The sequence below is a fragment of the Parasteatoda tepidariorum genome, chromosome 5 (assembly GCF_043381705.1).
Source record: "Parasteatoda tepidariorum isolate YZ-2023 chromosome 5, CAS_Ptep_4.0, whole genome shotgun sequence".
Classification (NCBI taxonomy): Eukaryota; Metazoa; Arthropoda; class Arachnida; order Araneae; family Theridiidae; genus Parasteatoda; species Parasteatoda tepidariorum.
Window position 1 is genome coordinate 60,817,796 of NC_092208.1, and position 19,548 is coordinate 60,837,343.

Here is a 19,548-nt window from a genome sequence, read left to right on the forward strand (position 1 = left end):
CCAGAGTTGAGGTTACTTTGAGAATTCAAAGTTTTATAGTAGCACTTTCAAATGAATCATTGGTTTTCCCTGTTTCCAGAGTAAGTAATTGTTTATATACATAAAACATATATTGGTTGTAATTAATAAAAATTATATGACAGGGAACAGTAAGATAAAAATTACACCACAGGGGTACCATGAAGCAAAAATTATATGACGGGGTAGCAGCAAGACAAAAATTATATAACAAGAGTGGGGTGAAGTGTGTGTCAAATAAAAGAGTGTGTCAAAAAAATTGTATGTATGACAGGTTTGCCCTATAACAAATAATATGTCAAGTATGCTATGGAATGATTTTAACCTTGTAAGGCTGCCGCAACTTTAGAAGAATTTGAGAACCTGTCTTACGACGTACCTTACAACTTCGAACTTTGCCAGCACATGTATCTAACTGAATATCCAATTCAGAATAAGATTTCCTTTCTGTAACAATTTTCTCCTCAATCTCAGCTCTTTCTTGTTTAAATTTGTCATGTTCAAGTGTCATTTCATCATGTTTATTCTAAAATATAATGAAACCTTTCATAACAAATTAAAAACTAAAATAAGCAAATTTTTGTTTAATACATTAAAAATAATATACATAGCTAAATGCATCATTAGAAGACAATTGTCATCTTGCCATTTCCTGCTGCTAGCTGGTTAGTTGAAGTTAATTGACACAAAAGCTAGAAATGGCTAAACAGCACATGTCACTTGGTTTAAAATTGACATGTTTAATTTTCTTTTATAAAGTAATGAACATGGTCCTGCTTTTTTGTCATCTCATTGGATAGAAAAGTCCCATGCTATACTTGTAAACAAATAAAAATCTTTGTTAAAATTAGGATATGAATATTATGTATTCATTTCCATTTAATAGTACTTATCTGCTTTATTAATTTATCCCTTATTAACCAGTATTTATTTATCATCTCTTTTTAATATTAATAACTGCCACTATCATGTATTTGATTTTGATAATTATTCAAATTTAAATACATAAAACAAATATCCAGGTTATCATTTCTAAACATTACTTTATTACACAGCATTTTACATTTTTGTTTAATGTATTAAAGTTTTGCAATTATTAAACCGTAATTATGTTATGTATTTATTATGCAATGCATTTAATATCATTCACACACTTATTTAGAGTCTAAAAGAAAACAAAAAGTTCTGTAACAGTAATATTATTCATGGTGATGACTTTTGCTCTGCATAAATTAGATTAAACAACTAACCCCTGTTCAATATATATTATATACATACATATAGCACTTATCTCTGAGGCCAGTTGTCTCATTTCTGAGCGCCATTCCAGGTCTGAGGGATTTTTTGCTATTAAGCCTAAATCTATTAAAATGCCAAAATGTGAACTTGTTCTTTAATAATGTACTGTAAAGTAGATAAAGGACATATATGGTATATATTATTTATTTACATATAATGTATTTACTTAAGTTTTTTCTTATTTAAATAAATTTTTGTATAATTTCTGGTATTTTAAGTTGAGTAAAATATTTTTGATGCTTTAACACAGCAAAGGAACAGAGCAATTTTACATCTTCAAGTTCTAATTATCAATCGAAAACTGTACTGCAAACCCAAATATACACTATAGAGAAAATAAAACTCTCCCTATTACTATAAACAAATTCTATATGCTCTCATTTTAAAAAGCCACCATAAAGCAAGAACTAGGAAAGAATTAGGAAACATTCTTTTTGCTCTGATATGTTTAGATAATTAAGCACCATGTGCATGCGAGTCATATGTCTCTCACTTTCAGTAGAAAGCCAAACCTACATGTATCTCAAATCTGATGGATATACAATGCCATCTAGTGCTAAAAATTATAGTTTTTAGAACATTTCAGAACACTGTCACAAATATGTGGCAGTGAAGGAGAAATTGAGATGGTACACTCTCCTAGGGAGATGTCACAAAAGGGTTAACAATGAACAGTCATCACGAAAAGTTTAACTATAAACAGTCATAACAAAACGGTTAACATTGAAAGAAGCAGGCATTAATCAGGAGTAGGTAGATATTATTTTATCAATCAAAATATTATTACAATAAAACGTTTGTTTTTTCTATAAATAAGATACCTAGATACTGGCAAATAAATAAACAGCAAATAAAAATAGAAAATTAAAAAAAAATTAATTTTCAAAAAAATTACCTTGCTTTCTTCAGCTTCTTTTTTTGCGCTATCTATTTTTTCAAGAAGCTCTTCTTTTTTATCTTTTTCTGTTTCTAATTCCTAAAAATTTTTTTTTTACTTTTAAATTAATTTCAGAGAACAAGATAAGCATGACAAACAATTAGTACTGAAAAAGTGACATGATATAGATATAGTATACATATTATAATCTTGAAAATCTGAACTGCTTTGGAACATCCTGATTTTCTTTTACTTAAACCACTAACGACGTCTAAGCTAGTTGCCCAAAATTAAATGTATTTATCCCAAGCTTAAAGAGTTTTTTCAGATTTTGGACAATTCCGCAAGTCATACCATATATATATATATTGGGTCATTAAGTATGACATGTCCGATTACCTAAAGCCTCAAGTTTGATACCAGATGTCTCCGATATTTCACTTCGATTGCCCTTAATTTATTTGCATTGAGAAGGTGCGCCATCTGGCTTTCAGGTGCACGTTTTTGTTTTTTATAGCCTATCATATTGTCGTATGGAGGTTAAATATTGTAAGCCATAGATAAGACAAAAATGCGAGTTATTTTTGAATATGAGTTCCATTTTGGAACTAATGAAGCGCACACAAGCCGAAATGTTAATGAAGTGTTTGGCAAGGATGTAGCCAACGAACGTACAGTACATTGATGGTTCATAAAATTCCTATCTGGAGATTTTGATTTTCAAAATGAACCCCGCGGGTGGTCTGAGAGCAAGGTGGATAAACAGTAACGGCGGACTTCTACCTTGAGCAGTTTGAAGAAATGATGAGGCAGCTTCAAATTAAGCAGCAGAGATTAGTCAACAGGAACAGACCAATCCTCATGCAGGACAACGCTCTACTACACGTTGCAAGATCGTCGTTACTTAAACTACTGGAACTAGGCCTGGAAACCCTTTGTCACCCACCGTACTCGCGCCAACCGATTACCATTTTTTCCAAACTTTGGGCAATTTTTTGCAAGGAAAATTTTCAATTCCCAACATGCATTGGAAAATGCATATTGGGATTTCATCACCAGTGCTCTCCAGATTTTTTCGCTAGCGGTATTGATAAACTATTTTTAAAATGGCAACGTTGTTGCTTGATACTAATTGATTTGATTTCTATGCCGGTTCGTTTGATAATAATGAATAAAATAGCTATTGGACTGTATTTGAAATTTTATTATCATTGGTGCTACGAGCACGCTCATGCTATAAAATCAACAACCAAATTTCAACTGATTGAGCTTACAAGAAACAGTGGCGAGGATGCTAAGAGAAAGGTGACAAATTGGCGCTATATTTCTGAGATATTGAACAGTTCCATTGATAGTTTAGGTGCATATTTTGATTAATTATATTATTTCTTGCCCAAGATATAATAAACCAAACTTTTGCTCTCAAATCGGACGTTTCATACTAAATGACCCAATATATATATACACATGTATAAACACTGATTCCACTAGACATGATACCCTAGATAGGTACATTTTTTACAAAAATAAGGGTTTCCAATAACTTATTAAATATAATAATCTAAATTTTTAAGTCTTGGAAAAGTAAATGTCTTATGATCAGGAAATATAATTAGTAATTGAATGAAAAATAAGTTGATAAAGAATTAAAAACAAAATTCTGCTAGCTGTCTTTAAGAAATTTAAAATTAGGTGATTTTTTAAAAAAAATAAGAAACAAAATATTTTTTTTCATTCATAAAACATATAATAATCTTAAATGGAACACTTAATATAACATTTTGCATCACTGAAAGCCGAAAAGTACACTTGTTACTTGCACATAAAGGAATTTTTTGAAAAATGAGACTGTAGGACAAATTTAATATAATTTTATGTTCACAAATTGTATGAATTGATTATGTCTCCATAAGGAAATATAATAGATAATGAAAGTTTAAATTAATTGCTGACAGGCATTAATCATTAATATGTTTATTTATATATACAATAATTACATTTAAAGTAATTTTAATAAGTTTTAATTATGATTTGTTTTGCAATAAAATTAAGATTTGATTAGAGTAATTGTTGCATCTTTTATAGTTTAAAAAAAATTCATCTTTATTTAATCAGTTAAGGGGGGAGAGAATCACTTTTATTAAAAATAGAAAGTTTACGAGATTAAAATAATATTTTTTTAAATCTAAGTTAATCTTATTATCTTAATTAAACTTAAGTCAGAATAAAATAATTAGCAACAAGCTCTTCACAGCAATTTAGTTGTTTAATTTCTAAGGTAACCACAGAGATACATTATATGCTTTAATACATTTTGCAGTAAAATCACAATATCATATCTGTCAATCTATAAACTTTATTTTCTAGCGGTAGTAATATGGAATATTGAATTAATATTATGGGCAGAAATATAATTTTTAATTCGTAAAAGCTAAAATACATTATAGAACGGTAATAATATATTTATGCATGAAAGTTTAATTTATTAAATGCAGCCAGGATCAAAATTACCTTAAGTTAAATTTATAAATCCAAGAAATAAATAGAAGCCATAATTTTTACTACCACTTAAAATATAAAAATAAATTTCATGCAAAATGCATAAAAATTGGCAGCTATGTAACATTTATCTACAAACTTTTTCTAATAGTATAACTTTGGCCCAAAATGATTCTCTTTTTAATTCATCGAGTTGTTCATCACTTTTTCGCAACTTCTCTAATCTTTTAACTTCTTTCTCCGTATGATCCAGAGCCTAAAACAAAAACATAAAAATGTTTTAAATAAATCATTTGTTGATTTCACCTAAGTTGTTGTATAGTATTTTAATAAGAGAATTCTTATTGTCACACTAGAGTTTGACTAAAGTTACAGATTAAAAGTAAAAATAATTGTTCTATTTATCCCACAATGATAAGGTTAGAATCAAGGCTTTTAATATTGATATTTAAATTTAGCCTATTTACAATTTTCTCTATTTTTTAAGTATATACATTGATTATCTAATCAACAAATAAAAATCAATAAGAAAAATCACGATTTTTTAAAAATTAAAAGCAGAAAAAAAAGAAGAAATTCTAAATAATAAAAGTCAAAATTATTAATGTAAAAAACACAGAAAATTTTAAAATTAAAATATTTAAAATTTTAGACTTAAAGTATCAAATTTGAGAAAGAATTTAATATATTTAGTGTATATGAGATTACATAAAATAAAAGGCACAATTATAATTATTCTATTACATAATTAAAAAAATCCAATAGTAACTAATATTATATGATTTTCTGATGTACAGTGAACAAATAAAAAAAAAAGAAACCTTGAATAATCTAATCTAATAATGGAATATTTTCATGTACCAACACTCAAGCATAATGTTTTGAGGTCCTGGTGTTAAATAGGCTAATTAATTAGTCAGGGTTCCCACTCTATGATGAGATTGAAATTCAAGGACTTTCCAGGACTTTTCAAGGAACTCAACAAAATTTTCAAGGACCTTAATCTAAGACCAATTTTAAAAATTATTCGCTTCTATTTTACTAGAAGCAACAATGCTTGTTGTGGCAATAATNCGCTAGTATTGACAACATGAATTTAGATAACAAATCATATTTATTTTTAAACATGGCACACAATTTAACCCATTTAGAATCAAGTCTTTGCTCTGACTCAAGAGAACCAAGAAAATCTTCCATTTGCAAAGAATTGAATTGTGACTGCAATTCATCAACTGTTGAGCAATCACCTAAAGATTTCAACAGTCCCGGAAAACGATCAATAAAAAATTTGACACTAGAAAAAGATACTTTGTCAAAGTTTTCCATATTAGCAACTTCAGCATTAATTACTACTTCATCATTAAAGGGAAATTTCTGTCTCATATAGTCACATACTTTGACAAAATATTTTCTGATGTGTGCATAGAATGATTTCTTTTCTTTATCACTCAAAGACTCAACAATTTTATTCGTAGTCTGTCCTACAACTAGATCAACATCCTCCTTTTGGTTATCTCTTGAATAAAAATTGACCTCTAATAATGATTTAGAAGATTTTACAACATTTGGCAACATAAACTTAGATAAAAGTGTTTTAAAAAGTTCATTCATCAACTGCCTCAAGATGTGAATTTTTGGAGATTTACACTGTAATGTCACATTAAAATGTTCTAACACAGGCAGTATATGCAGCAAAAAGTTTACGTATGCCTTGTTAAGGTCAGAAGATAAAAACATGAAAAGTCTTTCTACTCTGGAAAGAATATTACTTGCACTAGAATTTTGATCTAAATTTACATTATCACATACCTTCTGCTTCTTAGGTGCAGGCTGAACATTATCATTCATCTTTCTTTTCCCTTTATCAACAGATTCCGATTTAGGTAAATGAGCAGATGACTTTAATTTTGGAATAGTATATTCTGGTAAGGCAACAGAAGATGAATCTTTTACTTCTTCTTTAAAAAAAGAAGTTAATGGCTCCCATTGTTGCAGTAATCTAGATAAGCAACGTCCTAGTGACAACCATCTCGTAGAGACATGCTTTAGCACCTTTCTAGTTTCTGTATTATGGAGTTCTTGAAACTTTTTAAGTTTCTCTTTCCTTTTAACACTTTTCTCCAAATAAAAAAATATATCAATTATATATTCTTCAATGTTCACAGGAATACAATTAGCCCCCTTTTCTGCAGCTAAGTTAACAAGATGGCATAAGCAGCCTTGCACAAATAATTGTGGGATATCCTTTGTAAGAATTCCCCCAACTCCGTTTTTTTCCCCAACCATAACAGGTGCATTATCAACACCTAATGCTAAGCAGTTCTCCAAAGGAATTTCACTCACTTTTAAACTATCCAAAACAAGTTTCGCTATATTACAACCTGTAGCATCCCCTTCCAGAACTGGAACAGAAAATAAATGTGTTTCTACAAGTAGCTTGTTTTGATCATAACAAGTAGCAACAATAGGAAATAACTTAAAATCTCCTTTGTTGCTTCCATCGGTTGAAATAGAAAACATGTTCGTTCTCAGCATTTTGGCAATATCAATCTTTTCAGAATGTGCCATTTCCCCTATTATGGCAGTAGTTTTAGTTCTGGCACAACCGTATTGTTTGGCTATTTTGCTATCAGGAAACATATTCCTTAATAGCGGACCAACGTGATCAGCCACACTTATGGGAAGATTATGTTCAATAATAAAGGATGTAAACATACATTCCGCCCGAATCACATTCATATCGTTCTGGACAAAGGAAAAACCAAGAGTTTTGTTTTCGGCGAGAGTTTTTGTCATTCGCCGATGCTTTTCTCTCTCAATGTGCTGAGTTATATCTCCTCTGCCTTTGTGCTTTATCAAAATATCCGTCGAACATACGGTGCAAAAGGCATAATTTACTCCACTTTTAGATGAAGTAATAAATGGAAATTCATCAGAATAGGTCTTGTTGAATGATGTCGAATATTTTTTATTCTTTTTTTCTGACATTTCAGTCAATATTTTCAGACAAAATCAAAACAAGTCCAGCACCACGTGAAACGTAATCGAGATCGGAGACGAAATTCAAAGCAAACAAAAAAGTAATTCACTTCACTTCCCAATGTGAGAGATTGATCTTAAATCTTTGTTGAAGATACGTTCGCACACTCAAAAGAATAACCAATCAGAAAACGGTGATTCCGAAGAGAGAGAGGCGGGGCATACGCAATGACGAATCCGAAGGATTGGCTATGATTGGATGAGAGGTACGCGCCGACGCCGCTTCTACGTATATCGCAACTGCGCCGAGAATCGTCATTCTGTGAGGAAATAATAATAAAAAATAAAAAAAAGCGGAGATTTTTGGCGAAACCCCAGAGGTTTAATGATTGTTTAAAAAACCGGAGCCTCCGGTCAAAAACCGGAGGGTTGGCAGGTCTGCTAAAGTTACAGATTAAAAGTGAAAATAATTGCTCTATTTATCCAACAATGTTAAGGTTAGAATCAAGGCTTTTAATACTGATATTCAAATTTAGCCTATTTACACTTTTCTCTATTTTTTAAGTATATACATTGATTATCTAATCAACAAATAAAAATCAATAAGAAAAATCACGATTTTTTAAAAATTAAAAGCAGAAAAAAAAAAGAAATTCTAAATAATAAAACATAAAATTCAAAAATATTAATGTAAAAAACACAGAAAATTCTAAAATTAAAATATTTAAAAGTAACTAATATTATATGATTTTCTGATGTACAGTGTACAAAACAAAAAAAGAAATCTTGAATAATCTAATAATGGAATATTTTCATGTACTAACACTCAAGCATGTTTTGAGGTCCTAGTGTTAAATAGGCTAATTAATTAGTGCAGACGATATTTTAAATGACCAAATCAGACTATGACTAAATGTACTGTACTATGACTAATTCTAACTGTAACTTTATCTTTATTTATTTTTCTTACTTGTGGGCGTTTCTTATGTCTTATTTTGTGGACTTTTAAGTCATTATTAAGACTTACTTTGTGATTGTTTGACATTAATTTATCTTTGTATTTACATTTCAATTTTTCTAATTGTTTTTTCTTATTTGCCATTATGGGACATCGGGGCACTTCAGTTTTAGGTTTCACCATTGACAACAGAAAGGCTCCTGTGTGTTAGCAGGCAGTGTGTCCCCTGATAAAGTACTGTCCTGCTAACACACATCTTTAAAATTTTTTATCGCTTTTGTTTTCTGCAGGAGTTGTTTCTCTGACTTTTAAACGGATTCAGATTTCTAACCCTAACAAAATGGGGGGCTGCAGCAATCTGGAAAATATGACTCTAATAGTTTGGCTAGTAGAATAGTCAGAAGATTGGACCCTTTAATGTTAATTTCACTTTTTGCGCACATCACCATCTTAAGAACTTCTTTTTGACGAATTCTGGATAGTCAGGCTTTTACTGCATTTTTAAGAATTTTTCTTTTGATAGAAACCATACTTAATGATGATAGAATAGTACGATACACAGAAATTTAAAGGTTTAGAATAGTATTTTAAATCAGCGCAACATAATTTTTGAAAGACAACTAGTTAATCAAATGATTAACTATTAACTTTGATAAATTATTAATTTTGATGTTAGATACTGAAATTGGGTAGATTTATTATGCATGCCAATCAAATATTAAAGAGAAAGCCTAATAAATAAATAAAATTAACTCTGAAGACAAGAAATGATGTTTTAAAATTGTCAGACACCATATGTAAAAAAGAAATCTCACTTGTTTCTTAGCTGCAAGATCTTTTGCACTATCCTCATTCATTGCTATAGATTGTTGATACTCAATTTCCAATTTTTGAAGTCCAGTACCTCTGTAAAAAAACTAACAAAACTTTTTTTGTATTGTAGCCAGAATTAATCAACAACTATTATAGATTTCTGCCTTTTATTATGCATTTACAACTCATTAAAAGAATTAGCAATACACCTACACAATTAGCTGGTTAATTAATTCTCGAATTTGAATTTTTCGTCCTATTGTTTACTTTATTAAATTATACTGCTGATATTTTATTTTTAAATAGTCAATGCTAAAAATTTATGCTATTAGTCAACTGAAAAATTCTGCTATCATTCAGATTGCATTAATAATTGTTACCAAATATTTAGTTATAAATATTTAAATGCCAGGAATAAATAATTACATTGATGAAGAATTTTTGTGTTTAATATAGAGAGTATGAGGTGTGTAAGTTGAAATATCTTTTTTAATAAATTATTAAAATATTCTTGAATAATGATTATTAAAAAGGCTTAAAACCTATTCATTCCATGCATTACTGTTGTCTTCAATAAAATTAGATTGAAGTAAATATATATATTTAAAATTAAGGCAGAAAAAAGATTTATAAATAAAATCGATAATTACTTCAAACAACTTTCCTTCTTTTCCTGTTTTGGCCATTAGAAAATTGCGACTTGTATCCTGAGTTAAAACTAAAACCGGATTATCAATCTAATAAAACAGAAGCCTTGCATTAATAATTTGAAGAAATAAATATAAATTTTTTAATTTAACCAATTGTAAACAGGTAAAAAATTACCTGTATATCCATTGCAATCAGAATATTTTTAAGCTCCTCTTTCAATGTAGACTCGATTTTACCTACAATTAATAATAATAGTAAAAATTTCTAAGAATAAATAGAGTTAAAGCTTGTTATAATTAGAACTACTGGCAGCAGTCAAAATTGTTCGTATAACTAACACATAAACACAACTTTAAGGCTGAAACAAAAGCAAAAAAATAAATAACAAGATTAGATAGATGCTAACATGGGAGTAAATGGCTTCCCACACTATTTAAAGCAGTAGCAAAATAACATTTTAAGGTTAATTTAGTTTAATTTTGCAACAATTTTAAGATATTATCTGATCAAAAATATATAAATAAGAAATAATAGTCAACATGTTCAAAGTGCAAAAAAACGGGCGTCTGTTTTAGAGCACTTGAAACNTCTTTATATTTATCTTCGTAATATTTCAAAGATAACTATAAGATGAATTGGTAGCTCATAATGGAAAATATTACTGACCAATTGCAATTGCTAAAGGTGAAATACTGATATCTTAATTTTGAAAACAAATATATTTTATTTTGACAGTGCAATTTTTCATAATAAATGATAAATCAATTTTTAGCTAAAAAATATTTTTGAAAATTGATAAAATTTTCGTATAATTTTATACATAAAATACATACAGGGTATCTGCCACATTTTAGATTTTCAAATTCATGACTTTTCATGATTTTCCATGACTAATTCCAAGAATTTTTCATGACTGAACGAAGTTACTATTTTCTCCCACAAAAACGCAACAATAAATTTAAAAAAGCATTATAATAACGTTAATTGAAATGATAGGTATAACCAAAACTGTTATACTTTGCATCTTCATATTTATAGATTTTAAATTTAAAAAACAGAGTAAAGAAAGAGTTGAAATAATAAAATAACTGAAAAAAATACAAAAGCAAATAATTTTTTTTCCTTTTTTTTCTGTAGAATTATATTCTAAAGATACTTTTCTTGTTCATCAGAAAGGAAAGAAATACTTCTGATTTTTCTGTTCTCATTTAGGAATTAAAAAAATTCGCCAATGACTGTTTTGCTTCAACTGGAATTTTGAATTGATAAAATTAAAAAAAAAACAAAAACAAAAAAAAATTATAAATCTCAGAAGTTTAAAAGATAATTCGCTCTAGATATGATGTTTTTTCTTTCATTTTTTGAAAGAACACCATAATTTTTAAAGAAGATGATAAAATCATTTTATATTCTAATAAAATATGACTGAGTGATGATTTTGTTAAGAATTCAGATAGTTGGAACAGGATGAAATTGGGGGGAGGGGGATTTCATTTCAAAAATTAGATTTTTCGGAGACCTAAATCCATGACTCTCCATGATTTTTTCTTAAAAATAGTAAAAATCATGACATTTCATGACAAATTTTGTTCAATACTGAAATTCATGACTTTCCATGACTTCCCAGGTGCGCAGATACCCCGTAAATATAAATGCCCAAATAAAACAAATGTCTTACAGATATCAATTTATTTACATAAGGTGACTCAAAGCTGTAAGTCAGAAAATTTCTGCCAGATTTTTTTTTTTTTTAAACCAATTTATTTGGAAAAAAATATTGATATTTTGAACCCTTTCAAATTAATGATTTTCAAAGTATTTTAATAAAATTCCCAGATCTTTCCAGATTGATAGAATTTTCAGATGGTGAACAAACAGGTTTTGTGCTACGTGCGACCTTGTATTGTACTTGTTATTTTGTTTTATTTGTGACAACTGAAGCAATAGTGTGGGCAGTATCAATATCTGGGACAAAATGTTTGAAGTGCCATGAAATTATTTAGACTGTTTAAGAAGGCTCCTTAGTTGCATTAAATGATGCTTTTTCACAAAAAAATATGCTATTTTAATGACTGATTTAAGACTAACAGACAGTAACAGTAACTGTTTTCAACAGTTACTGCCAGGTCAAGTTTAGCCTAATTTCTTTAAGAAGGTAGAATTAGAATTTATAACAGACAGTAAGTTATAAATAGAAGCAATAACTTACACAATTATCAGAAAAATATGAAAACTCAACGTTAAATAATTTATAGAGGCTAGTCAGTTATATTTAAAAAATAATTTGGAACAAGAAATTTGTAAAAAATCTTTTTGTTCAAATTGGCATTTTAATCTTAAATCAAATGAAATTTAAATGTTGTAATGAAACTTTTTTTAAGAAATAATAGCAACAAACTAACTATAATAGTAACATACTTGTTAGAATTACTAACTTATTGGCTACTTACTGTTAATGTAAATTTTAAAATGGATAATTTTCCAGGCTTGTTGCATGATTTTTCAAAGCTTTGGCCAAAAAATGCTAAGTTTTTCAGGTTATCTTGACTCAGTAGGAAGCCTCAGCAATATAATATCTTATTCTGATAAATATCTGATCGTAATTTTGTAAGTGTTTCACCACATTTAAATTTTTTATTTAAGGATAGAAATAGTCTTAAATCGAGTTGATAACTAAGATTACTGGAACTGTTTCTATGTGCTTCAAAATATGAAATTCTTAATAAGTTAATTTATAAAAATTATAGATATATTTACCACTTGAATTTTTCAGTTTATATTTGCCTGAATTCCCTTCAGAACTTATTTCTCTTTCTACAATTATTTTATCTCCATATTTTTCGGGTTTGTAAGCATAGGGTCCGCAGTTTTTTAATGTAACAGATACATGTGCTGTGCTACAGAAAACAAAATAGATCAAAACAAAAGATCAATAAGTTATAATTCAACAAGCTATTACATAATCAAGCATCATTTTAGTACATGCAACTTTGGTCATCAATCAACAATTACTGTGCTCTTGTGTGAGCTATATTGGGCTAACTATATTTATTAGTTTCAATTGCTGGAAAAACAGCTGAACATACTTAAATAATGCTATGGTTAATGAAATAGTTTAGTATAGCTGAAATATCATCTCGCTTTGAGTGGCCACCATTTTTTAAAAGACCAAAATAAAAAAACAAAATTCCCTGCATTTTCCCTGTTATTTTAGGTGATTTTTAAATTGCCTGTATTTTCCAGGTTTTCCCTGTTCTCCCTGTAGAGGGGCAACCCTGTATTACTAATAACATAATCAGTTTAACAAAATTCCTCAAGAATGTTTATTATTAGATATTATTTTGAAAGACGAGATGGAAGATCAATCACCAGCTATTGTTTGAACGTGCATGACTTAAATAATTCAACTAAAGTAACATTTTAAAGGGAAAAAAATTACTCTATCTAAATTGAGCAAGATCATTTTTAGTATTTACTTTTATAATACTTAATTCCCATTTTTGTTAACTAAAGCATTCCCGGTTTCCTTAACCAGGCAATAAATCGGAAAATATTTCGCTTATAAAAATGAAATTATCTCACAATTTAAAAATCACCATATAGAATGTTAAATTTCTAAAAAATAGAATACTTTACCCAGACAATGCAATGTATATTAGTTTGATGCAACGTCTGGTTGATTTAAATGGGCACACACCTACTCTTTTGTCTGTTGAGATTTAATGCATTAGTTGCAGTTTTTTCGTTAAAAAGTACCCTTTATGTAATTGTGCATCATTTCTATACCATCAATAATTAATTTTGTTTAAACACTCATTAATAGCAGCAGATTAACTTGGTAAATAATATTTCCTAACAATAGGTGGTATGCATTTATAAAAGGCTGACAAGATATGAATTTTGATGCACAAAAACTTTGGTGGGATTGCATACACTTTGAAATCAATAATAGGACTATCATTTGATTTTGCTGAGTCTACTATTATAAATAGTTTAAATCAAATTTCTTTTTTAAATGCTTTTGTAAGTTAAAAAATAACAACTTATATTATTTCCTTTGATATAATATCAGCATACGTAAGGTGGATTCAAATTTCATTATAATAGGAAATTTTTTTACTTTGAAATGGTTCTTACTTCAAAATTTGCACTTGTCAAAATTGTTAAAGTTTTATTAAAAATACAGAGATTTATGCATATTGCTACAGATTGAGAATAGCATAACAAATGACTTCCCAAAAATCAAATAGATTTGATGCTAACTAAAGTTTTCATTTAAAAATGATCACACTACAATGGATTTATCTCAATATGGAATTAAACTGTTATAAACATTGACATTATTTTAAAAAAAATTACTTATTTTTGTGTCTAAACAATAATACACATTAAGAATAAAATATAATTCTGAATTAAAAAAAACAAACTTAATGTATTATTTTCCAGTCAAGTGCTTACTTTTTACCAGTCTTCACAAATCCTTTAATATTACTATATCTTCCAGTGACGCTAGATTTTCCACCAAGCGCTAAAATAATTCCTGTCATAACAGCACTTTTTCCACCTTAAAAAATTAGAACATAAGGATTATTGAAATAAATTATTGTCCAGTACAAGTCTAACTATCCAAAATTCAACTAACAGGAAGGCTCAAGTAACCAGAATTTTCGGAAATAAATAAAAAAAAAAAAATATCATTTGGAAAACTAGAAAATCTACTGTAAAATTGTTGTGATGTCAACCGACGCCACCATCCATCATCACTACGAGTCAACAACAACAGCCTGTAGTTTCTGAATAGCGGCGCTGCCTTACCTTTCCAGAAAGTATATATACACATTCCTAATAGATGTTCATCGCTAACCTTGTTATGTGCTGCAAGTATGTTATTGTTATGTCATGTTTTGTTAATTTATTAAACTTATACCTTAGTTATTATATGTCTTACTTGGATACCACCAAGGATACTTCACAATACAATACGTGGCGACGAGAAGGGATTGTATTCCACTGATCCTACTTCACGAAAATTGGAATCCTACCGCACGGCATGACGAAGTTCAACTGCAATTGGATTTTTGTGAAGATGCAATTGGATTTCAACTGGATTTCTGTGAAGAAGACTGCCGACCATGAGTTGTTCATGAGATTCAATACCGGTATTATTTAATACTTTCGGTAGGTGTTTTAAATGCGTATTTCTATTTGCGTTATCTTCAAGTCAAAAATCACACAAAAACTGCATTGCTCTGCACTATTGTAATAAAATTAAAGAAGGAAATGGACTTTTTGATGTAGAAAAGCCACCAACTTGAAGCTTAAAGCTTGGACAAATGGTTAACAAAAAATAAAAACAATAAGTTATAAATTACAAATGCCTCAAATCCGCATAATCAGAAAACAGAACATGAACTCCTTTAGTAAAAGTTAAAATTTTTTGATTGCAATTTTTGTTTACTATTTTATTTTCAATTAATTACAAATTCATGAGCATAGGTTGGGTTCCAATGAGCANGAAAAGCTTGCAAACGAAAAAAATTTTAAACTGTCTAAACAATAATACACATTAAGAATAAAATAAAATTCTGAATTAAAAAAAAACAAACTTAATGTATTATTTTCCAGTCAAGTGCTTACTTTTTACCAATCTTTACAAAATCGTGAATATTACTATATCTTCCAGTGACGCTAGATTTTCCACCAAGCGCTAAAATAATTCCTATCATAACAGCACTTTTTCCACCTTAAAAAATTAGAACATAAGGATTATTGAAATAAATTATTGTCCAGTACAAGTCTAACTATCCAAAATTCAACTAACAGAAAGGCTCAAGTAACCAGAATTTTCGGAAATAAATAAAAAAAAATCATTTGGAAAACTAGAAAATCTACTGTAAAATTGTTGTGATTTCAACCGACGTTACCTTCTGTCATCACTACGAGTCAACGACGACAGCCTGTAGCTTCTGAATAACGGCGCTGCCTTACCTTTCCAGAAAGTATATACAGTCAAACCCCGCTATAGTGAACCTTCAACGGATCGAAATTTCGGTTCACTATAACCGAGAGTTCACTATATCCGTTATTTTTCCTGAATTTCTGTTATTCCGCTTTTTAAACCTGTCTAACCTGCCATTCGAGCACATAAAAGTAGTTTCTATAGATGGTTTTAAAAATCGGTGTATGTATTTATTTTGAAGTACAAATTTCAAAATTCTTACAAAGAAAATGGGGGGGGGGGAATCAGTCGAAGACAGAAAAAAGTTCATTATATCCAACTTCCTCACTTTTTTGGTTCACTATATCCACTAAAAATAATATTATACGAGTACAGCAAGGCACGGGACCGAGCATTTTGTTCACTATATCCGGGAGTTCACTATAAGCCGTGTTCACTATAGCGGGGTTTGACTGTATACACACTCCTAATAGATGTTCTTCGCTAACCTTGTTACGTGCTTATAATCACAGTAATTGAATAATTGCTCACTCTACCTTAAATTTCACTAAAATATAAATAGTCAGGGAATAATAACCTATTAAAGACTGCACAAGTTCAAATATAAAGTTGCTTTAAAGCCAGTTTGGAAGAAAACAAGAATTTTTTTTTGTTTTTCCCTTTTTCGCTACAAGGAAGAGAGAAGGATGAATGGTAAAAAAAGAGAAAATATGAGGCAGATAATGTTAAACAGCCTATAGGAAAATAATAATTATAAGGATTGTGTTTTAGTGAGTACCATTTAATTTTTCAATTTCTACTATTAGTTCACACTCTCTCTATATATATTTATATATCTTGATTACATTTTCAATCATAAATAAAATACTTTTTATTCATCCACACAAGTTCCAATACATTTTTTTAAACTTGTAGTAGATGAAACTTGATGCTAATACAGTTTTTGTCTCAAATATTAATTCATTAATTAAATATACCGTCATTCTTGTGCAGCGGGGGCTACTTTGTGCAAATTCGAATTTGGCATTTTTCAAGTGCTGCTATTCAGTATTATGTTTATTTCATGTTAAAAATGTGTGGAATTTGAAGATAGAAGTCTCTTCTATTACTACAAAAAATTTTTCGAATTTTAAAACAATCTCAGAGTGTGTTTTGTTCATCCAATGTCAACAACTTTCCGAGGATGTCGGATGTCGAAAAGTGTGTGTGGAAACTTTAGCTGTGAAATGCAAAGACGTTGATAAAACAATTGTCGTAAGTGCAAAATTTTTTATTTATATATTAATAAACAATTATATCATGTTAGCGTTAAAAAAATTTGAAAATTAATAACAAATAAACGGAAAATGAAAAAAAATGCACTTTGGGGCTACTTTGTGCAAAGTTTCATTCGTTTTTTTTTTCGACAGAAAAATGGTCAGACGTTATAAAAAAATACCTGGAACGAGAAACTACCGTGATTACACTTTAGAAAAGCTGCAACAATGTTTGCAAGCAGTTGCTGGTGGTATGTCGATTGCAGAAGCTTCTCGGAAGTACAAAATCCACAGAAATACTATCTCTAATAAAATTCACAAGAAACACGTGAAACGTGCTGGTAAACTATTATTTTTCTTCTACAAAGATTTTTCTAATGAATTAATCAAACGATTTAACACATAAAAATATATTTTATAGGACATCAGGTGATTTTGACAGAAACTGAAGAGCAAGTTCTGTCATGTTCATTCAAGCATGTTATGTTCAAATTTATCAATATTATAAATGTTAATGAATATGTAATAATTATTATTTTTGAAATTTCATCCATTTCAATGTTCAAAAATGTATATGGTTTCCTTTTGTTTAAACTCAAATGTTTTGAAATAAACATTCTTTTTAAGAAAAAATTCTTTATAAAAAATGGTTTTTTAACGCTGAAAATTATTTTCAAACTAATATCTTTACATATCTTGATGTTTTTGTTATTAAAAATGTCAACAATTAACTTTTTTAACAATTTTATATCAATATTTTACTAAAAACATGATTATTAAACTGAATTCCTATCGCTGCACAAAGTAGCCCCATTTGGGGGCTACTTTGTGCAAGGTATGTTTTGACTTATTATCCGTAAATATTACATTCAAATAATGCCAATATTGATCAAATTCACTCGTCTGAATCCAGTTATGAATCTAATATCGATAAATTTTACTAAAGTTAGAATTAACATAGTTTTTTTACATGTCAAAGTTCAAAAACTGCAAAATCCTGCACAAAGTAGCCCCGAATGACGGTAATTAATAAATTTTAGTTTTATATGAGAGAAAAAATTTCTTTTACGTAAGATATTTAGCAGAATATAAATTTAGGAATAAATACTGTCAGTGGTGATGTGTGTAGATCAATGGTAAAAATATTCTTTTTTTATTCTGGGTTCTAGTCTCAGTCAATGATGGAACAAAATGAAAAATGTGAATAAATTAGTAAGAGAGATGGAAAGTGTGCATGTGTAAGAGAGAAGGATTTTGCTTCACAAACGGACAATGCAAAAAGAAAATACAACAATACGCAAGCGACAATTAAAGAAAAACCAAAATTGCCAAGAAAAGCTTGCAAACGAAAAAAATTTTAAACTTTATATAAACAAGTAACTAAGACTCTTATAAGATGATTAAAGAAAAACAAAAATTGCCAAAAAAAGCTTGCAAATGAAAAAAATTTTAAATTTTATTTAAACAAGTAACTAAGACTCTTATAAGATGATTAAAGAAAAACAAAAATTGCCAAGAAAAGCTTGCAAATGAAAAAAATTTAAAACGTTATTTAAGCTAGTAACTAAAAAATTTTTTTTTGGTGACCTAAGTAGCAATTGACATCACTTTTTTTTTTATATTACTTGCTTTTAATTAAATTCATTATCAAACAATCCCTGATCTCTTATAAGAACAACAATGAGTATTAAGTAGATTCAAATGCAAACTCTTCCTTCTTGCATTTCCTTTCACTTAGCAATCTCAGTTTTTTTCTTACAAACTTTAATAATTTTTGTTTTGTGTAATTTAGGAAACTATTTTCAGCATTAAATCTCCGTTTTACCAATTATTAACAGTTTATTTTCGTTTTTCTTTGCATTTAAAAATCCATTTTTCAAAATATTTGTCAGTTCCTTATTTATTTTTAATGTATACTTATCATGGATAACTATTGAAAATTTATTTTTTACATTTATTCTTGTTCTAAAAGCAGAAATTTTGATAATTGCCCTAGTTTTTGTCAGCACTTTGATTGAAGCACTGCATTCACCCAATAAGTACAGGGTATCTGCTACATTTTAGATTTTCAACCCATGACTTTTCATGACTAATTCCTAGAATTTTCCATGACTTAACGAAGCTACTATTTTCTTCGACAAAAACAACAACAAATTCAAAAACGCATTATAATAACATTAATTGAAACGATATATATAACCAAAACTGTTATACTCCGCATCTTCACATTTATAAAAAC

The 19,548-nt window shown here is 28.8% G+C and overlaps 1 protein-coding gene across 1 annotated transcript in view; it reads right to left on the minus strand.

Annotated features, from left to right (window-relative positions):
* The window catches only part of LOC107440428 (structural maintenance of chromosomes protein 6), a gene marked incomplete in the record, with an annotated part of 44,082 nt that overhangs the window by 17,112 nt on the left and 7,422 nt on the right, over positions 1-19,548 (minus strand). Inside the window, 8 exon segments of the mRNA XM_071181065.1 lie at positions 398-544; positions 2,213-2,293; positions 4,833-4,949; positions 9,446-9,547; positions 10,094-10,180; positions 10,269-10,330; positions 12,852-12,991; positions 14,553-14,658. Coding sequence (XP_071037166.1) covers positions 398-544; positions 2,213-2,293; positions 4,833-4,949; positions 9,446-9,547; positions 10,094-10,180; positions 10,269-10,330; positions 12,852-12,991; positions 14,553-14,658 — 842 coding nt within the window.